The following is a 21,222-nucleotide window of genomic DNA, read 5'->3' on the forward strand; positions in this document are numbered from 1 at the left end:
TGAGTCCCGATGCCTGAAGGCATCCATTGTGTGGACTGGATTAACGCTTTCTGATGAACCTACCTGGAACTACTGACGTACCATCCTGTGAGAGAGCTCAGAAAATGCTCAAATAATTTTCTAGGTCCTGTGGTTGACCAGAGCCCCAGCTGAGAAAGGCAGCACCATCAACCCTGCTGATTGAGCCCCTCCCCCCATACACACACGCTTTTTTTTCTTCTTTCTTTTCTTCCTCTCTGGCTCCTGCCGGCCTTCAGTTCCCCATCTCCATGCAGCCCCCCCCGTACCCCCACATACAACTGTGCTTCCCCTCCTCCTCTCACATGGGCAAGAGGAGGGGAGCCCACCCCTGCTCCCTGACCCGTCTCACTGCTCCAGACCCTGGGTAATTAATGCACAGGAGAGTGTAAGAATCGGGTGCGAGGGCTGTGGAGAGACGCTTCGGGCTTTAGATCCTGGCTCCGTCACTTTCTAGCTGTGGTGACCTTGATCGAGTGCTTTAACTGCGCTGTACCGCTCTTACCTCATGTGGAAATTGGGGTACTGGAAAGACCTGCCTCAAGGGGTTGCCATATTAAGTTATTCAACACACATTATGCATCTGGAGCAGAGTCTGGCACACAGACCATGTTGCTGTTACTATAATGGTAAGCGACAGTTGTGTGGGAGGCCAGCCTGTCCCCATCCTGTCCTGGGCCTGTGAAGTAAGCAGGGCTTTGTAAGTTACCTGAAGTTGGAAGGATGGAAAGAAAAAGCATTCTCGGGCCTCTTTTTCTACATGCGTATCCTGGTCATTCAGTAACTGAACCCACGTTTGTGGAGCACCTATTATGTACTAGATTAGTGCACCTCCTCCATGCTGGGTTAGTGGTTCTCAGAGTGCGAACCTAGCTCTGCCACCCTAGCACCGCCTGGGGCTCGTTAGAAATGCAGATTCTCACAGTCCTCCACCCCCTCTCATTCTTCTCCCTAAGGTTCTGATGCAGAAGGTCAGTGGGGCCAGGCGCTCTGTGTTTTATCAAACCCTGCAGGTGTAAGAGCCACCACCCTAGATGTAAAACGTGGTCACTCTGCTGGGCGCGGGGAACATAAGCATAAATGAGACCCTGCCCCTGACCTCCAGGCTTCTCGGAGAGGCGGATTTGTAAACAGGAGCAACCCAGGGCTCTGAGAGGTACAGGGGGAACACAGAGGAGAGGGTGGCCAAGTCTGCATTAGGGGAGAATGGTTGGGATAGAATTCCTAAGGAAGCAATGCTTGTACCTACTTAGTCTTAGGAAAAAGCCAAAACTTCTCTTCTAAGTGGAGAGGGGGAAAGGCATTCATGGCAAGGAGCATGCATGTGCTGGTGGTGGGGGGACCCGCACGCAGAACTCAACTTTTAAAAGTCAGTTCCTGAGAAGAAGGTTTGTGCTCAGCTCACTGTTGGGACCCTGGTGCCTCAAGTACGCCCTGGCTCACAGGGGACACCAGTGACTGAAGGATTGAGCACAAAGGTCCTAAAGTCCCACATACTTAATTTTCACTGAGTCACTTCTTTTCAACATAGATATGAAAACAAACCTACTTGTGAGTTTTCTGCTTGCAGCACTATATTCCTGAAAGACATTAGCCATGACTGGGTTTCATGCACTGTGTCTAGAAGCTCAGGGTGGCAGGGTGAGACACGCTACCTGTAAATCTACCTGGGTAGCTCAGTGCGGCCCAGGGCACTTGCTTGATATGTGGTTTTCCTGAATCTGCAGGTTTATCCCAATGTGCAAATTACGGATGCCTCCTATAAACACACTGTTCTTTACAATAGAAACCCTGACAGGTTCCTCATTAAAATGTGAAGAACTGAATATCCCAGACAGCATATTTCCTTCTGCTTTAGTTACGATCAACTCTGCATACAAAATGACTGGGTCTTGGACTTTTCTAGTCATGTCCTCAGAAGCTGTCCAATGCCAGATGCTCGCTCTTCTTTCTTCTGGATGCCAGGGCAGGCTTCCTAGTGTCAGAAACTCCCCCACGGGGACTCCGCCTCTTCACGCTGACCCCGGCGACAGGTCTGGTGGCCAATTCAAAAGGAAGGACTTATGCCAAGTTAGACCCCAGCACTGAGGTTTCCTTCCTTTCAGAGCCACTTCTAAGGGAGCCATCCTGCAGGATTTCCTTCCAGAATCCCTGGCGTACCTAGTCTGGCTTTGTGCAACCCGGTTAATTACATCCCTGGCTAGCTCGCTCTTGCCTCTGATCTGACAAAGCCTCAGAGAAGGGCTGTTCTGACCAGTGTTGCTCATCTAGCAGATCAAAGATCACAGGCTTTTCAGAGGAAAAAGGGACCGTGGAGACTGTGGACAGCCTCCCCTCACCCCACAGCCCTGTCCACTGTCCTCTAAGAGCATGAGGTTTCCAAACATTGATCATGCAAATAATGAATGGAAATTAAAGTACATAATGTTCTTACCACCAAATTTGAAATGGATTTTCCTGTATTTCTCTTATGGCCAGATTTGATGTTTCAGATAGAATTGGGATTAAAAATAACCCCCCAAATTGACTTTTAAGTAAATGAAGTCACGTTTTGACACTTCTCTGCATTTGATCTCTGAGTTTACTGCTCAGCAGTAATACAGTAATGCAGTAATAGTTTATGGTTAAACCAACAGGCCTTTCCCTGGTAGGGTAGCTATTACCATGGAGCAGATTTGGCTACAGGGTGCTCGAATGTGTTTTAGATGTGTAACCAATTTCTTATCATAATGGAGGTATGAGATATGTTCACTGTAAGTCACTTGTTTCTGGACCTCAGTCTGCACATATTTTAAGAAGGGAGTGGAATGGGAGGACCTGTCTCTTCCAGGGTTAGGATTCTTTCTCTGGTCGGTCTTCCCCTCCAGAGCCGCACTGAGAGTCTGGGGGGGGGACTGGGGGCTGAGAACATGCACAGGCTGCCCTCGCTCTGCTCTACACACACTCACACACACATTCAGGCTCACATAGACAGACACACACTCACACGGACTCACACAGACCCACACTCACACACACACATTCACCCCTGTCTAAGTGCCCTTTGTCTAGGTGCGTGTTCCAATTAGCTATGTTATTAGTCATCACCAAGCAGAGAAAAAATAATACCATGTGACTTTAATAATGCCACACAATAATAACTTTTTTGATACACTTAAGTTTTGTGCTTTTCAATTTCAGGGGAACAGGGGATATGGTTTCTCTTTTTTTTTAATATTAATTTTAATGGGGTGACATTAATCTACCAGGGTACATAGGTTCAGAGAAAACATCTCCAGGTTATTTTGACATTCGATTATGTTGCATTCCCATCACCCAAAGTCATATAGTCTTCCGTCACCTTCGATCTGGTTTCCTTTGTGTAGGGGATATGGATTCAAATAGAGTGTCACTATTAGCACCTCCTGCGTGCAGGTCACCTCGTGTGCCCGTTCTGCACAGGTTTAGTCACCTGCGCACGCACTCTCTGTGCCAGTCACTGGGGTCTGCCCTGGGATGACAGGACGACTAGAGCTTGTGATAGGGTTAGTCATGAAAATATCTTTAAAATATTAACTAACTTAATAAAGTGGAGACAGAAAGAGGAACAGGGATGTGTAACATCATCTCTGAGATTCCAGGTGAGCATTGTCACCTTTTAATAGAAGGCTGTTACCCTGAATCCTACTGCCTCTCTCCAAGCATTGTAAACCTAACAGAGCCTTGAGCTGGATGTTCTTGAACCAGAAGACTTTGGTCTTTAAAGTTTATTTTTCTGTCAATCCAGTGCTTCCATTTCCTGTAAAATGGATTTTTCTTTATTTCAATCCTTGCCCCAGGGCCATGCTTGGAATTAGTATTTTTGAGGAGAATATATTTGTTAAGTACCTTGTGCCTCAAGGTCATTATTGCTCTAAAATGGGCTGAAATGATTAGTTTTTACGACTTTGGCTTTATGTAAAAAAAAACATCTAACAGCCATGTCGCGTCTACTACACCAGGAATCCTGTCTGTTCCTCAGCAGCCCCACTTCTCCCGCTTCCTCTCTTCGTTTCTTTAGTGCATCTTAGTCCTGGAAGAAAAGGCTACAGTTTTACGGGTGACACTGGCAGCCTGCGGTCAGTGCGGAAGGTGTTATTGAATGAACCCAGGCCGCGCTGGGCAGGATGTACACCTGTGGCGTGTTTTTTTGTTTGTTTTTTTCCTGAAGCTGGAAACGGGGAGAGACAGACAGACTCCCGCATGCGCCCGACCGGGATCCACCTGGCACGCCCACCAGGGGGCGACGCTCTGCCCACCAGGGGGCAATGCTCTGCCCCTCCGGGGCGTCACTCTGTTGCGACCAGAGCCACTCTAGCGCCTGGGGCAGAAGCCAAGGAGCCATCCCCAGCGCCCGGGCCATCTCTGCTCCAATGGAGCCTTGGCTGTGGAAGGGGAAGAGAGAGACAGAGAGGAAGGAGGGGGGGGTGGAGAAGCAAATGGGCGCCTCTCCTATGTGCCCTGGCCGGGAATCAAACCCGGCTCCCCCGCACACCAGGCCGACGCTCTACCGCTGAGCCAACCGGCCAGGGCCCCGTGGCGTTTTGAATACACCCAAAGCAGGGCTGAGGGGAAGGGCACAGAGTTTGATCAAACCCTCCAGGGGGCAGGAAAGACCTTGGGGAGCCAGTGCATGCAGAAAACGGTGAAAACGCTGATCCCACCACATTGCGCCGGAGCTGTTGACTTGACTCATCTAAACGTGGGATTTATTTTATTTAACATTCTGTGCCCCTGTCATCACTACCTTAGTGTGTTTTACAGAAGCGATCTTTAAATGGTATCTCCAAGTTGAACTAACTTAGGTGGATGTGAGGACTGGGGTTGGCCTGTGGGGGGGAGGGGGAGAGTGAGCTCCAGGCCCAGGGTGCTCACAGTGATGGTTTGAGAGAACCCGTTCACTAGTTCTCAGGGGAGTCATAAAAGAGACAGACACCTGTGGAACAGGCTAGTATGTGTCAGGCTTGAAAGCCAGAAGAAGGGTTTGACCAGCATGAAAGTTCGTAGGAAGACAGCAACTCTCGGTGGTTGCGGCTAATGTGAACGTGAGACCGTGTCCTACGCAGATGCTGGCAATCAGGTCTTTCTGAAGCCGAGATTGGAGTTATTAGTAAAACAAATTTTAAAAAGGCACCAAAAAGTGAGAAAGGGTAAAAAACAGGAACTACGAACTGAGTTAAGACATACACATTTAGGAGAGGTATATTGAAAACATCAAGCTGAAAAATATGTCATGTTCCAGGATTTCCCATATTTTAGAATTTAAGAAAAAACTTGAAAGGATGTGAGATTCATTGCCTTTGTTTTAAAGGAGTAGAAGTTAGAAAATATTTTATTTGCATAAATGAAAACATTATCTTGATAAAAGAATATTAAGATATACTTGTTTGTTTAAGTAGGTGATAGATGAAATAGCAATCACCTAAACTATCATTATAGGTGAAATATCATGCCATACAATATAGACAGTTTGAAGGAAGAATCACTGTGTTCTTCACCAATGTATTTAATAATAAGCAAGTTAAGTTCATTGTGAAACAGTAGTTATCACTTTTTCTCAATCTTTGAATCCCAATAAAAATTGTAGATTAAACTACTTAACAGTCTATTTTGTGTTAAATTTAGAAAATTAAAATTAACTTTGCTTGCTCCTTGTGTTGGCCTACCAAATTTTTGGTGCGTGGGAGAGAATTCACTTATTGCATGATTTAATTGACGGCAATGTTTGGTAACTAATCCTAGGTACCTCTAACTCCTCTTATACTCTCGTTTTGCAGCTTGGCTCGTCCTCTTCGGTGCCTTTTACATCTATTTTTTCCCAGCTCTTTATGACTGTTGTGGTCCCTCTCATTATCGGACAGGTAAGGTCTCCCATTCTGTATGTCAGGACAGTTCCGAAAAGACAGAGGAAGAGACAGTTAAATGAAAATGTAAGACTTTGAAACATGGGTTTTTATCAATTACAATATTCTCATATTTTTATTTATCTACTATTTTTGGTTAATAACAACATGCTCCCTATAGAAAGCTATATATACAGGGACATCTGCACAGAATCTTGACCTATTTATTTAATTATTTATTATCCCTTCTTTGTAGCTATACAGCTAGCTTGAAACCATGTAGCAAACCATTATGTTATTTGCAACTTCCAATAAGGTCTCGGTATCTATGACCATTGCTGGGAACATGGATGTCTTTGGCTGGCTGCTCCATAGACTCCTCCAGCAATAGTTATCATATTAGTTATGCTATGATTGATAAAATAAACTTTTAATTCTATTCGCTCTTAAAATGGGGCTTAGAAAATTTAGTTTCCTTTATGATTCTTATTGAATTGGATAATAGAATAAATTCTTATATTTTAACTTCTTATAACAAGGTGATAATAAGCATGTAATTTAGTTATAAGCATACAAATTTTAAAACAAGGTTGTGTTTTTAGCCACGGTAAGGGCATATAGAATTTAATGTGTGTACTACTGAATGAGTGAGTCTTAGGAAAGGGTATATTTGGATGATTAAGGGCATAGACATGGGCTTAACAGCAACTTCTTGTTTGTTTGTTTGTTGTTTTTGCTGTTTATTTATCTAACTAGAAGGTGACCTCCATGAGACCAGGGACCCCTCAGGAAATAAAAGTCACATTCCTGCTCATCTAATTAACTAGCTTTTTAAAAACATTTCATGTAAGTTGTTTGGGTTCTATATGCCTGTGTTTTTAGCTGTAAACTGAGCAGGATAATATCTGTACCATCTTTCTCAGGAGAATGAGATGAAGTAATAGAGGGAAAAAAATTTCAAAAAGTTAAGTAGATGATGACTGCTTATTATATCCATTTATTATTGTTGTTTACACCTTTTCCCCAATCTACTTAATATTTAAAACAAAATGTTCTAAAAGAACAATGTTTTATAAGTTGGATTTGATTTTAATCCCTGACTATACATTTCAACAGGATATTTATGAAGAAACAAAACACTTTATGAAAATGTATAGATTCGATGGAAGAGAAGATAAAAATTGAAGCAACCTTTGAGAAAAGTTAATTTTTAAATTAGATTGAACATAAAATATTATACATCATATATCCCCCACTCAAAAATCAGTTTATAAATATAAAGATAGAGTAGGAGGAAAGCAAGAGAATACCCTGGAAAAAAGAACAGAAACCTTTAAAACGACGGCCATTCCGTTTCTTGGTTACCTCTGTAGGTGGACAGTCGTCACCTAAGATGTGCTTGTTTCCCAGCTTTCTGTCCTACAGGTCATGCAGTAACTGATATGTGTTTCAGCTTGTTAGAAGTACAGGGATTCAAGTTTTCCTTTCACCTTTCCTGGTGCTTAATTTAAAATAAGGAAATCAAAATGTAGAAGGTGAGACAATAAAAAGCTGTGGGCGATTTTTTCCCTTCTTTTTCCATAGGAAAAACCGAACAAGTTCATGAGCGTCTGTCACTTAATGTTGAATGCCTAAGTGTTTCTGAGCCATGAGAGCAAATGAATTAGTATAGATTCTGAAGAAAGATACAACCGGCCACTTCACCAGAATGCCTTTTCCCCTCATCTGAGCTGGATTTTCCCCCAAGAGGGAATTCTGAGGCATCTGTCTGGCTGTGTTGATGGACTATTCTGAGCCAAGTCTTGTTTCTTATAAGGTTTTAAACATTTCTGTAAGACAACGAAGTTTGCGGAATTAAAAAATGACAGGGATTCTTGACAAATGAAGAATGATTGTATAAAAAGTGCAAGTGGCTGAACTTTGAGGAGACGGGGTCCCCGGAGTTCAGAGCGGAACCTCGTCTCAGAGGCATGGCCACGCTACTTCGCCCAGCCGTTTATGAAGCATTTGAACACTTTTCTAGCTGCACGGTGCAAAGACAGCTGCTTTGTGAATTTAATTTTAAAGGAAGATGGAAAAGCTCTATAGAGCTTGGCAAAGTATAAAATGGTTTACTTAGAAAACACAGATAAATATCGCTGTAAGACTAAAAACAGTGAAAGACAATCTGTTTTCCTCTAGGGTTATTGTTTCACTTATCTGTCTATCCAATTCCCAGTTTCCTAGTTGCTTTCTTTATCAAGATGAAGTGACCAGGTTAAAGCACTGAGGTGTTTAGAAGAAAAGCATTTTCGCTGGGAAGAGCCCGCTCCCCTCGTTACCTGCCGTGTTGAAAGAGTCCTACATACTATGAGCCTCTGAGTACTTTGTAACGAAGGAAGACATGGTTAGGTTAACTAAGTCAATTGCTGCTTATAAAGCTGATGATTAGAGATTAGTCTTTTTTTTTTTTTAATTGATTGACTTTAGAGAGACAGAGGAAGAGAGGGGGAGAGAGAGAAAGAGAGAGAGAAGCCTTCATTACTGGCCAGGGCTAGATTCGTTTTGGTTTTTAAAATGGCTTTGGCTTCCAAGTTGCATCTCATTTACATGTGTTTGTTTCTTCAGTCAGAGGGCAATGGTGGTGAGAGAGAGACACTTCCACTTTTGGAATTAGAGCCATAGGTCCCCTAATCTATTGCAGGTCTTTGTGTTTTTAACCATTTTGTACTAAAACAGGATTGGAGAACAGCGTCAACTTCAATAGCTCCATGTAATTTTCATTTATTTTACTTCCTAAATGAGTTTAATTCTGTTAAATTTGGGCAACCGCCAGGTTTATGTTACCTAACACAATAGATTATGAAATGACCTTTTCCGTGAAGTCCCTCAGTAGCCTTCTAATGAGCGTTCCCCCCGACCCACTGTGACGTGTGAATGTGGGACCATCAAGGTACCCTGAACGTTGTTATCCAAAACTTACAATATTCTAATACATCAGTGTGTAACACTGTGCGATGAACTGCTCTCACTTGTCTGTACTTCACTACATTTTAACTTGAAAAAAAGAAATGAACACTAGATAATAACTATGGTTTGGGATCACTTCTCCAAAAACAAACAAAAAAAAAACAAAACACAATTTTTTATAAATTCAACTGTAACTTCAATTACAAGATCTACCTTAAAAAAATAGAAACTTAACCACTATTGATCTGTACATATATGACACTCTTTCTTTTCATTCTACCCCGCCCAAGTTTCAAGGTGTTGGACCTATATTTTTCTTGTACCAACTGGTGAGCTTTATTAACACCATTATTTCACTTCCCAAGTCCTTGAGATCGGAGGAAGTTGATTCAACAGCCATTTGTTCAAAGGTTCTCTTGAGAGTAGTTTATTTTGTTCTTGAGTATCTGTGAAGGTATGCTCCGTTGCAAATTAAGGCTTTTTAGTGTCAGAGTAGAAGATGACAGAACCCCATCAGCCTTGTCAGGAGAAGTTCCCTGACCTCATTATTGCTAATGGATCATGGTAATTCAGCCTGTTGTGAAATCTCATGTTCAATTATGCAGGATAATGAGTGACTCAAAGCTTAATATGTCTCAACCGTAGTCCTTATTATGGGGCTTGTTTGGCTTCTTTCAAAAGTGAAAGGTTTTAAATAGAGTGGTTCAGTCTTATATCCAAATGAAAGTTATTACTAATATTCCGACTGCCCTGATTTAAAATATCTGATTTGGTTTTAAAATACGAGAGGATTGCTTTGTAACCTTATATTTCACTGGTCCTTTTGTTGGAAAGTTGGGACAGGTTTATTCATTTTTAAGTGTTAATTCTGGGATGCTAAAAGCATGCAAATGGCATTTGTCTTTGGATTCACAAAAACTCGAGCTGTGCAGAGTTTGAATTATTTAAGCTCCCACAACACTTGCACTTTTGCTTTTCAAGCATGAGTTATAATTTAATTAAAAACTTCTGGTGCTTCGCTCACATTTTAAATATTAATATGTTCCATGGATCACTTTCGATTATCTACTGTCTTAAAATTCTTGAAGATGTCAGATTTTTAAGATTCCCAAAGTTGCACTTGGAATTGTCTGTTGAGGCAAAGGGGACTGTGATAATTACACACATCCATTAGGAGGAGCAGAGGAGATAAACTTCGGGGAGGCTTAATGGGCATGTCTCAGTGACAGCTAGCAAAGAGCATTTGGCATGATTAAGGATGGATTTGAGTGCAGTTGAAAACATACTCTCATTACGGACAACAGTGGAAGTTGCACTGCAAATGTTCAATTCCCCAGAAGAAGAGCAGTGTGGCAGAGAAGTGTGGAGACCCAGTGTGGCCATCAACCAGATTGCTCTTTCCTTTCTGTCTTTCCGCTGTCAGAATCACTTTGAGACGCCCAGTTTCACTCCCCACCTCTCTGCAAAGGGGCAACCTGTTGATCTCTGTTTCAGATCGTCCGGAGATACATCAAGGACTGGCTGGAAAGAACGAAACCTCCTTTTGGTGCTATCAGCAGCAGCGTGCTCCTCATGATCATCTACACGACCTTCTGTGGCACGTTCTCTAACCCAAATATTGACCTGGATAAATTCAGCCTTGTTGTCATACTGTTCATCAGTAAGTGGGAAGGCAGGGTGCCTCTGCTATCTCCTCAGCCTCCTCAGTAGCAAACAGAGCAATGTGTATTCCCCCTATTCATTTTGAATGTTCATTTGACTAGAAAAGAATTCTTAGTCTTATACTATATGTACTCAGTGACTTGAGCCACACTGCCCCTGTTTTATAAAAAGGCAGCAGTAATACACTTATGACTAATCTCCTTTGTCTTTTTGTGTCTGATTTACAGTGGTTGATGCCAGGTGAAAGAAGCCATAATATCTGTCAAATTCAAGTGTTAGGCTGAACACTTTTTTTGCCAATTTATATTATTATAACTTAAACTAATCTTATTCTTCACCATGCATTAAAAGTAGGAGTTCTAATATATGACACTTTTATAATAAGTGGTTAAAATATGAATATTTATATCATCTTTCTATTAAACTACACCCAAAGTAATATAATTTCATTGTAAGAAGTAGCAGGCTATAAAATGCAAGTACCTGCTAAGCTAAAAAATGCACTTATATATTTCTCTATGTTTCAATTTAAAGGCAGAAGTGAAGGGTTGCTATTGAGACCATATGGCCCTCAAGCCTAAAATACTTTTTATGTGGCCCTTTAAGTAAACTTTACTGATTTCTGCTCCAAACTAAGAGAGTGGGTGTCCCTACTGGGCAGAATCAGTCACAGAAGAGGTCAGTCTAGATTTATAAATCATTTAATATTGGCAGTTTCATACTTTTCAGCCTCTGCCAAGCTACAGGTGGAGCTTAGAACAATATTTTTAAATGTAATAAGTAATTAAAACACTTGTTAACAAAGAAAGAAAGTAAAGAGGGAGGGGGGAGGAGAGAGATAAGAAAAAGAAAGAAAGAAAAGGAAGGAAAGAAGGGAGGGAGGGAAGGAGGGAGGGAGGGAGGGAGGGAGGGAGGGAGGGAGGAAAAGAAAAAAAATATTTTGTTCTATTTATGCTGTAATACCAAAGACAACTTTTCGTAATTATAATGTCAATGAATCTTACATTATTAACATCAAGATGAGTTATTCCAAAATATTTTTATATCCTCCTGCATTTGTGCCATTTGCTATAAATACTCAAAGGATAAACCAGCTCTCTCTAACTGAACAAATTAAATAACCAGTGTTAAATCAAAGAGGGTTTGAGATTTGCTGTGAGTAGTAGACGTCGTAGATTTTTATCTGGGGATAGCTTCAATAAGAACAGGTTGAGTCCCACTAAAATTTATATGATGTTATCAGTTCGGCAATTTATGCTTGCTTGTTTATTCATTTGTTTGTTTTCTGTTTGAGTCCCTGCAAGTTTCAGATCAAACTAAGCATACCAGTAAATATGCTACAAATACTGCTTTTATAGTACTAATTAGATTCAATTCTTTTTTTTTTTTTTTCAGTATTTTCTATTCAGCTGAGTTTTATGCTTTTAACCTTCGTCTTTTCAACAAGGTAAGTATTTGGTACTTCCTGTCGTTATTGGTTTTCTAAATGAAGACATGCTCTCGACTTGACTTCCAGGCTACCATACCACTCTAGTTTTCCTCCTGTCTGCCTAGCCACCGCATCTTGCTCCCCCGGCCTCAGGTAGGAGACATTATGAAAGGATCTGTCCCTGGCCCTTGGCCCATCTGTTCACATCGTGTGTGCCGGCGACCTCCCCCATTCTACAGCTTTGAGCTGTCAGCTGACAAGTTTCAAGCCTAGACCTCCCATTCCAATGCCTGTCTTGAGTTTCATGACTTACCACTTACCATTTGGCTATCGTCACCTGACTGTCTTAATAAGACCTCACACTCAGCATATTCAACATGGAATTAATCCTTTTCCCCAACAGTTGCACTTCCGCTCATTGGTAATATACTATTAGTGGAACCACGATCCATAGTTACTCAGAGTGGAATCCTTCACATCGTTATTTTTTTTAACCAACTCCTGATCTTACCTCTGTAATATTTTTTGTGTTTCCAAAGCCACTTCCCTAATTCAGGCTCTTGTTGCCTCTTCTCGCTCTAGACTATTGTGATGGGTATCTTACTGTTATTTTCACTTCTAGTCCCAACTCCTTCCTGCATTTCATACTGCTTCCAATAACCCAGGGTTCTGAGCATAGCGCTCATGCTTAGAGATCTTCATTGGTCATCCAGTGCCTGCAGAATAAAGTTCACTTTGGGGGCCAAAGGGCAAGGCCAGTTTCACGAGCCACTGCTAGCAAACATGCTGTCTGTGCGTTAGGTTGAGGTAAAAGCTTTGCTGTCCCCTAACAGAGCCTCGTACATTCTCACTTCTGTCCTTTCCTAAGGCTATCGCAGTGTTAGCTTGGTCTCCATCCTGTCCTGTCAGGCTAGGGAGGACACAGTATCCTGTCAGTGACTGAAAAGTTCTTGAAAACCACAGAATAGCCGTCATGGGGACTGTTAAAGGAGGGACAGTCGTATCAAAACTAGTTGGATTAAAATTGAGAGTATTCAGCCCAAAATGACTTGTTTTGAGACCTTCCTGTTGTGCCCTGTTCTGCTTTCACTGACGTTCTGTTGCATGTGGACCTCACCTGGCCCAATGCCAGGCATGCACGTTCTCTGATAAACAACAGAGTATGGAATGACTGACTGTCAGGGTGTTTTCTTTTCTTTTTTCTTTTTTTTTTTCATGCTGAGAGACCTTATCACATCTGGTGGTTTTATTGGAGGAATGAAAATTAACCAACATTTATCGAACCCTACTGTAAGCCAGGCACTGTGCCCGTGTTATTTCTTGTAAGTCTGACAGCCAAGACTATGATACTGTGCACTTTGGTTGCTGCTTCGCAGATGAGGACCCACACCGACAGCAGTTTAGTAACTTCGCCAAAATCAGCTGGCAAACAGCACACCTAGGATTGAAATCCCTTTCCATTTGACATTTCCGGAAGCACAGACCCAGGCCTTCTCTATTGCACGAAACTACTTCAATTACTTTTTCATGTTCATAATGCTTGTTTTTGGTCAGGGAATTTGTAGAGAATGTTTAACTGGATTCTTCGAGTTCACACAGAAACACGAAGATACCAAGAGTTGGAACTAAGGCTCATCGGTTTATATGCTGTTGAAATTAATTTTCTTTTCCTCCCTTTTGTTCCTTCCTACTTAAAACTGGTGAAACTGGCCTGTGGAATTTTTTTTTCACCTTTTTCATACCATTTCAGTATAAAACCAATCCAAATATCAAGACACAAAAATCTCAGCATGGAAATCAGTCTCTTTTGTACAGCAAACCACTGACCTCCGATAATGACAGGTTAGCATAAATCAGGAGAGAGCCCGCCTAGAAAATCCAGCTTCCCTGCCACACTACTACCTGGTTCACGTTTCTTACATTGACTGACTCGACACATTGCTCTGCTGGGGTCTGGCGTGTGAACCTCTTCTACTTTGAGTATTTAAAATACATTTGAGAGCTGTTATTGTGTTCTCATTTCTCTGTCTCTGGAATAGTGTTTAGGTTATACATTCCATCTCTGGAGTCAAATGGACTTGAATTTTAATCGCGCTTAATAACTTTGTTACTTTTGTCAGTTTCCTTGTTTATAAAATGGAGACAGTAGGAGTTCCTATCTCATAGGGTCACTAGAGAATTAAGTAATATGCACTGAAAGCCCACAGCTTAATACCTGGCAAATAGTAAGTGATCAATAAACGTTAGCTACTGCAGAATATTATATCAAAATAGTTTACATTATTTCAAGACCTAATTATGGAAGAGAGGGAATTAAGCACTTCTAGCTTTGTGATACATTCTTTTTGACGTTTCTGTGTCACAGTTGCCAGGAAATGAGAGTTGATTCATCAAACCAGGAGTCAGCCATCCATAGTGACCTACACTTTCTACAACTTTGGGAAGCTGTCAAAGTTGAAAAAGCTTAGGAAAAAAAAACAGTAATTGGGAGTCTTTTAAAAAATATATAAAAGACAGTTTGATAAGCAGATAACAGAGTAATAGAACCCTAGAATGTCACTAGAGTGACAAAAGAAACCATTAACAAGGGAAAAGGAGAAAAACACAAATATTCAAATATTTGTGTAGGTCTTTTAATCCTTATCAGAACACTTTTAATCAGATGTCTCGATGGGCCTCTCACCAGAGCCCTGGGAGAGGGAGGTAGGGAGCCCGCAGTTGGGAGAGAAGGAGGGCGAAGCTGTGATTGATGACAAGTCTCTCACCATTTCAGAGAGGAGGCGACCAAGCCACAGAGCTCTGGGGAACTTAGTGGTCGTGTCCTAAAATGAGTGAAGACAAAACGGGAGTCCAGAGGTTAACAAAGGAGAGCCCTGCGCATGGAAGTTTCTGCCTTTAATAACTGCGGCTCTGACGCCCCCCCCCCCCCCCGGGCGCTCTGCTCCACATTCTGCGATCTCACTAGAAAAACCTCCTGACATGTTTTCCTTTGTGGGGAACCGCAGAGGAAGGCGAAATAAACATTATGTGCAAAACCCTGATTGAAAGCTTTGTCAGAGAGAATAAAAGACCAGTTGGGAAGGAAAGGAAATAAACATCTCGAGGGAAGCCGAAGTGATCAAAAGAATTATGAAAACAGGATAAAAAGAAATTCAATATTAAAAAGAGATAAGGTAGAATTAGAAAATAGTAATGTGGTTCATTTCCAAAAAATAAAAAATGGGAGCAGACACAATAGGGATGCTAATCAGTGAAAATAATTATAGTCATTACTATTTAAATACAATGTACAGCTCTCTTTGTTTTTTCTCTGTCCTGTCATGACTTTCTCCCATTAAAGCCCTCCCTTGGGAGTAGGGCCCAGGGAAGGTTATTCAACGAGACAGCCGCTCCCATCCACTAAATTTGGTGGTGGTTTTTGTTCTCCATGTTTTTGTTTGTTTGTTTTTAATAATTTCCTCCTGAGAGGCAAACTTATCGAGATGTAGAGCAGCCTACTTAGTAGTTGTGTGACTTGAAGGAAGTTGTTTAACCCTCTTTGTGCTCTTAGCTCCCTTTGTGGAAAAAGCAAGACAATAATACTACCCACCTTACAAGACTGTTCAGAGGAGGAAGGCGCAGGGGGCAGCGAAGTGCATAGAAAATAACCACTGTTTCCCGCGGTGGCCAGTCACTCCCATCAGCACCACTCTCCTCGTGAATGCAGGGCTGAGTGAGCGTCTGCTCGTGGGTTTTCCCCGAGATCCAGGATGTGAAGTAGTCTGTTCCTTTAGAGACAGAGTACAAGTTGACCCTGTTCAAGGGGAATACTGTTTTGACCTTAAACATTCCATTTTTATTTACCAAGCCTCCCTCCCGACTGACAGACTGTGTCAATAGAACTATAGGGAAGTGTTTCAACTCAGCCCAGGCCAGCAGCCTCCCAGAGGGGGATAGCCTGGTCTCCTCACCGGAACAGGGGCCACGTAAGCATGTCTATGCAAATGTCCCCTGAAGCCACACCGTGTGTGCTGCTGTCGCCAGCAGCAGTTGGCACCAGGTTAAATCCGAGCCTTCTCCGCCAGAGAGATTTGGGCTCCTTGGAAATGCGCTATCATCTGGAAAAGAGCAGATAGGAAGCAGAACAGAGTTCACCAGAGGGAACGGTGCTGCCAGACCCTCTTGGAAGAAAAACCCAGCTGCACGAATCCAGATGCAGGAGCCATGAGTTACCAACAAGGGCAGCCAAGGACTAAAAAGAAGGACCCGGGTCGTGCTGGGAGCCCGCGAGCCCTGCTGGAAAACAGCCTGAGCTAGCCCAGCGGGTTATACTTCGTGTCCTGCAATCACCGGGGGCATCCATCCCTGTACGGGTTTCTTATTCATTGTGAATTGCGTGTATATCATATTCCCCGGTCTGCCTACTCCAAGCTTCTAATTTCTTAAGGTTCCCAGGCCTCGGGGTTACCTCCGATCCTCTATGGATGAATGAAGTGCCTAACATTTTACAAAGAAAGTAGTCTCTAACTTGCCTCCACTTTCCCATTGCTGTATGTTTCAGTCACCTTGTCTTTGTTTGTTCCCAGCTGACAGACAGGAGGGAGCATCCCCTTGTAGGCTGACCCCCTCGGCCTTGTCCCCTGGGCCTTGTCTGCTGGGCCTCGTCCCCTGGGCCTCTTTCAGGGCTGGCCTCACCCGTTTCTCCCTGCTGCGTCTTCACTCTCTGGGTGAGCGTGAATCTCCGATGACCCTTTTCTTCTCTTCACCGGATTTCTTGAATGCACCATTCCCTCTCACGACTGCCAGTTCAGTGCACTCGACCATCAGCCCCCGGGCCTCCTCCCCAGGGTGCTGTGGGCCTCACCCACTCCGTTTCCAGTGACGCCTGGCTGCCTTTCTCGGTCCTGAATGCCCAGAGCTGCTCGTTTCTCTTTACTCTCTCCTCCTTTGACAAAGCCACAGTAACAGTAAAATAATAGCATGCGATGTGCCAGATTCTCAACAAGCACTGGCATTTATCGTGACAATGACCCTCAGAGGCAGGCAGATTATTCCCGTTTCATACACAAGCAGAAGGATGGCCTGGGTATAAATTCTGGTGCATCTGCCCAGAAGCCTGTGCTCCCAAGTTGTTGGGAGGGGGCATGCCGTTCACAGAGATCAGCACCTGACCAGTTCTGTTGATTCTGTCTTCAGGTTTCTCACACCATCTCCTGCCCACACGGTGATTCTTCCTGCCTTACCCCCTCATCCTCACTGTGCTGGGGAATCACTCCTCTTTACCCTCCTCGTCCCTCTTATCATGTCCACACTCCTTGTCACAAGCCAGTGTCCCTGCACACAGTCAGCTGGAAGGATCTGATCTTGGCCCACCGTCCCCCACATGCCCTGCACTCCCATCCTTCAGTTTCAAGGTCCCCGACCTAATACACATCCCCAGCGCCCGGGCAAAGTTGGCCGGGCGCTGGGGATGGCTCTGTGGCCTCTGCCTCAGGCGCTAGAATGGCTCCGCAGTCATACCCCGCTCCTCTGCCAAGCTTGAGATAATCCTGCTTTTCAGTGCCCAAGCTCTCTCTCTCTCTCTCCCTCTCTCTCTCTCTCATTGTCCATCTCCTTCCCCTTTGTGGCATATATATGTATCACCCATCTTCCTGTCCTCTGTGCGCTTACGGGGCCTCACGTAGCTCCCTTTACATCAGGCCTACACGATGAGTGGAGGGATCAGGCAGTGGGTCAGCCATGCAGTAGTACAATGTTTACAAGTCAAGAGGGTGTCACGGTATAAACATGAAAGTAATAGGCAGGGACGGTTGGGCAGGTGCTCTGGTTGTCCTCAAGCGATGCACATCCACAGAGAAGTCCCAACTGAGTGAGACACCAGAAATGCAGAGTTTGGAAAGTTGTTGTCAGAAAAAGAGCTGGAGGTCGGACTGTTGAGGGAGCAGGAGCATATGCACCTTTCAGAGGAGAGAGACCAAAGGGTGTGAAATACTGTCTTACATGTATGGGCAAGAGGAGGGGGGGCATGAGGAGGTGGCAAGGGAAGGGCCCTTCCCCTCTCCAGGAAGCATATAACAGAACAGCACGTGGGACCCATGTAGGGCAGATTTCTCTCCCAATGAAAGTTATATATGAGGCTGGCATTACTAAGGGAAATTCTGGGGTCTTGTTCTTCAGTGATTGTTAAAAATTGAATAGATTGTTGTAGCTGCAACTCTATATATACATGTAGTTCGGTTCCCATTTGCTGACTCTTGTCTGAGTTCAGGGCTGGGAGTGATTAGACTTGCAGTGTCTTCAAACCCTGATTCTGCAGGAAGGAATCGTTTCTAATACCAAGGACACAAGAGTAATAATTACATTTCTAACCCTTGTCCTGGGTCTCTGAATCTTTATAGTCTAAAATAGGAAATCTGAATATGATATTCACCAATATTGACCACCATAACATATAATGGCTTTCCACCAAGTGAGATTTCTTTATATATTTATTTATCTATTTACTTATTTATGTATTTTTGCTTAACTGTTCTATAGCAATGGTAGAACATAGCAGTGAAAGCATAAACCCGGCCCTGACCAATTGGCTCAGTGGTAGAGTATTAACCTGGCATGTGGAAGTCCTGGGTTCAATTCCTGGCCAGGGCACACAGGAGAAGCACCTATCTGCTTCTCTACCCTTCCCCCTCTCCTTCCTCTCTGTCTCTCTCTTCCCCTCCCACAGCCAAGCCTCTATTGGAGCAAAGTTGGCCCGGGTGCTGGGGATGGCTCTGTGGCCTCTGCCTCAGGTGCTAGAATGGCTCTGGTTACAGCAGAGCAACACCCCAGATGGGAAGAGCAATGCCCCTTAGTGGGCATGCTGGGTGGATCCCGGTCAGGCACATACGGGATTTTGTCTCTCTGCCTCCCCACTTCTCACTTCTGAAAAATAAAAAATTTTTAAAAAAAGAGCATAAACCCACAGGAGCCCGACTTGATGTGAATCCTGGCTCTGTCCCTTACTCGCTGCCGGGCCCTGGGTAACTTAGGCAACCTCTCTGTGCCTCAGGTTCCACAACTATAAATAGGAATATTGCCTCACCCATGTTATAGAATCATTATTCTTATATGCAGAGACCTTAGATGAGGTCTTGATATATGGTCACTACTGAAAAATGATAATTCTTTTTTCTTTTTACAAAAACACACGATGTCAAATCTTTGTCATACTGTGCAATTTTTCAAAAGGGTGTGTTTGCTACCAAAAGTCTATGTTGCTCCTTGAGTGAGCGGCTTTGGAGATACACGGGCTCTTTCGAGCTACTAGGTCAGTGTCAAGAGATGGCCTGGCGACAGGCTAGCACTCCTGGCTGCACAGTTTCCGTCCAGGCCAGCACCGCAGGCGCGTGACCTATGTGGTCCTAGGAGACCTCCGCCACTACGCATTTTTGAAACTGTCTCCTTTTCAAAGATAAATGACTCAGAAATGATTCTCTGAGAAAAAAAGTCAGACATTTCTGTACTTTTGGGCATAGAATTCTGTCACCAGGATTGATTAAAGGGATGTTAATATGAAGGTAGGTAGTACATCTGATTTAGGATATGTTAATCAGGCTTTTAATGAAAGTATTCATAAAGCACTTCTTTTCACCCCCAGGAATAATTCGGGTTTCACACCAGCAGACACTGTGGCTATCATCTTCTGTTCTACACACAAATCCCTCACTCTGGGTAAGTGATTCACAGACAAACAAATTCAATATTACCCTCAGATAGTTACATCTTATGTTTTTGAAAGTTAAGCAACTCTTCAAATTAAATGAAATGGGGTGTTGTCCACCCTGTTAAAGAACAATAGCCAAGTGAGAATGGTTTCTTGCCTTGAAATACCTTTATATGATTGAACCAACTTTTGACGGCCTAAATGAAATAATATAGGATCTAGCTAATTTTCAATGTAAAATGCTAATGCTGAAAGCTGGGGGTGGGAGAATACAATCGACATAAACTTGGCTTTGGAAGGCGTTGAAAAATGTTAAATTTTGGAAGATTGGAGCAAGGTGGAAATAATGTTATTTCTCCAATTTGATATTGATATTAGTTTGAAGTGCAAAGAAATACAGCATTATTATTATTAACTCAATCTGATTAACACCTAAAGTGAAATAAGTATTTATTTAATGGAAAAAAATTAAACCAAGAAGAAAAAAATGCTGTTTTCTACTTACTTTATATAGTTTAGTGGCATTATCCAACAATGTGTCTAGACATCCAGAATCCATGTTTTCAGTGGTTAAAAGTCATTAAGTAATTAGAAACTGTATTGAAATATACATCATTCAAAGTTCCTTGGGCTAGTGGGCATATTGTGGTAAAAACTCGTAATAAAAATTTTTTTACATTTTGGCATGTGACTCACTGAAAAGAGTGAAAAATCATGACACTGTTGTAGTCCGCTCAGTGCTGTTAAAGAGGTTCAGCCTGGAACTAACACTGTTTCTACTAACCCCACACAATTTGTCTGGTAGAATCTATTGTTATTCTTGCCAAGTTTGGAAAATGGAAATTGGACAAATTCTTTAAGGGCTATCTGGGGCTTCAGCTTATTTGAATAAATTATATCTATACACATAAAATATAGATAGATGATAGATAGATAGACACTGTTCATACATTGCATTATGTTTGGTAAGTTTTTTTTATAATTGTCATCAAATTGAAGTTGAAAGAGCTTGAAAGCCACGTTCCAATCCTGATTTTATGACCTGGGACAAATCACTTAACCTCCCTGAACCTTAGCTTTCTCATCTGTAAAATGGGGCACTATAATACTCACCTGGTAAGGTGACTGTAAGAATAAAATTGTTAAGTTCCTAGTGCAGTACTGATGCATCGTCGGCAGGCCAAGCTGGAATGTGTGCAGTATTTCCCTGAGCGTGCATGGCAGTGACTCAGTGAGGTGCCCCACCAGAAGGGCACAGTGTGCTGCCAGGCACACAGCCGGCACTTTCAGCAGTAGCTGCTATTATTATTGTTACTAGATATTTTTAACTATATTAGTTATGACTGTGTTACCATTGCCAGGGTTCCAGTCTCCTGTCCCGTAGATTTTCCTGTAACAAGTGTGGCTTAATCGTTGACCTCAAAGAAATCATCTTACACTTTTTCCCCCATGTAGTTATTATGATGTGATGTCTGGATTTCCAGTCTCCCAAAAAAGTAAGGAGCTGTCATAAAGGTAGGGAGCCCAGAGGCGGGTGCCACCAGATGCCTCGGAAGTCCTGACTCAGGCGTCCAATGTGCCTGTGTCCTTAGACAGATGCTGAGCCACAGCTGCACCAAATG

At 42.9% G+C, this 21,222-nt stretch overlaps 1 protein-coding gene across 2 annotated transcripts in view; it reads left to right on the plus strand.

Annotated features, from left to right (window-relative positions):
• SLC10A7 (solute carrier family 10 member 7) overlaps positions 1 to 21,222 on the plus strand; it is a 223,466-nt gene that overhangs the window by 174,979 nt on the left and 27,265 nt on the right. For both annotated transcript variants that reach the window (XM_066232441.1, XM_066232432.1), the window contains 4 exons: positions 5,814 to 5,897; positions 10,323 to 10,488; positions 11,886 to 11,937; positions 19,535 to 19,608. In XM_066232441.1, coding sequence (XP_066088538.1) covers positions 5,814 to 5,897; positions 10,323 to 10,488; positions 11,886 to 11,937; positions 19,535 to 19,608 — 376 coding nt within the window. The remainder of the gene's footprint in view (positions 1 to 5,813; positions 5,898 to 10,322; positions 10,489 to 11,885; positions 11,938 to 19,534; positions 19,609 to 21,222) is intronic.

This window comes from Saccopteryx bilineata, chromosome 1, assembly GCF_036850765.1.
Source record: "Saccopteryx bilineata isolate mSacBil1 chromosome 1, mSacBil1_pri_phased_curated, whole genome shotgun sequence".
Lineage (NCBI taxonomy): Eukaryota > Metazoa > Chordata > Mammalia > Chiroptera > Emballonuridae > Saccopteryx > Saccopteryx bilineata.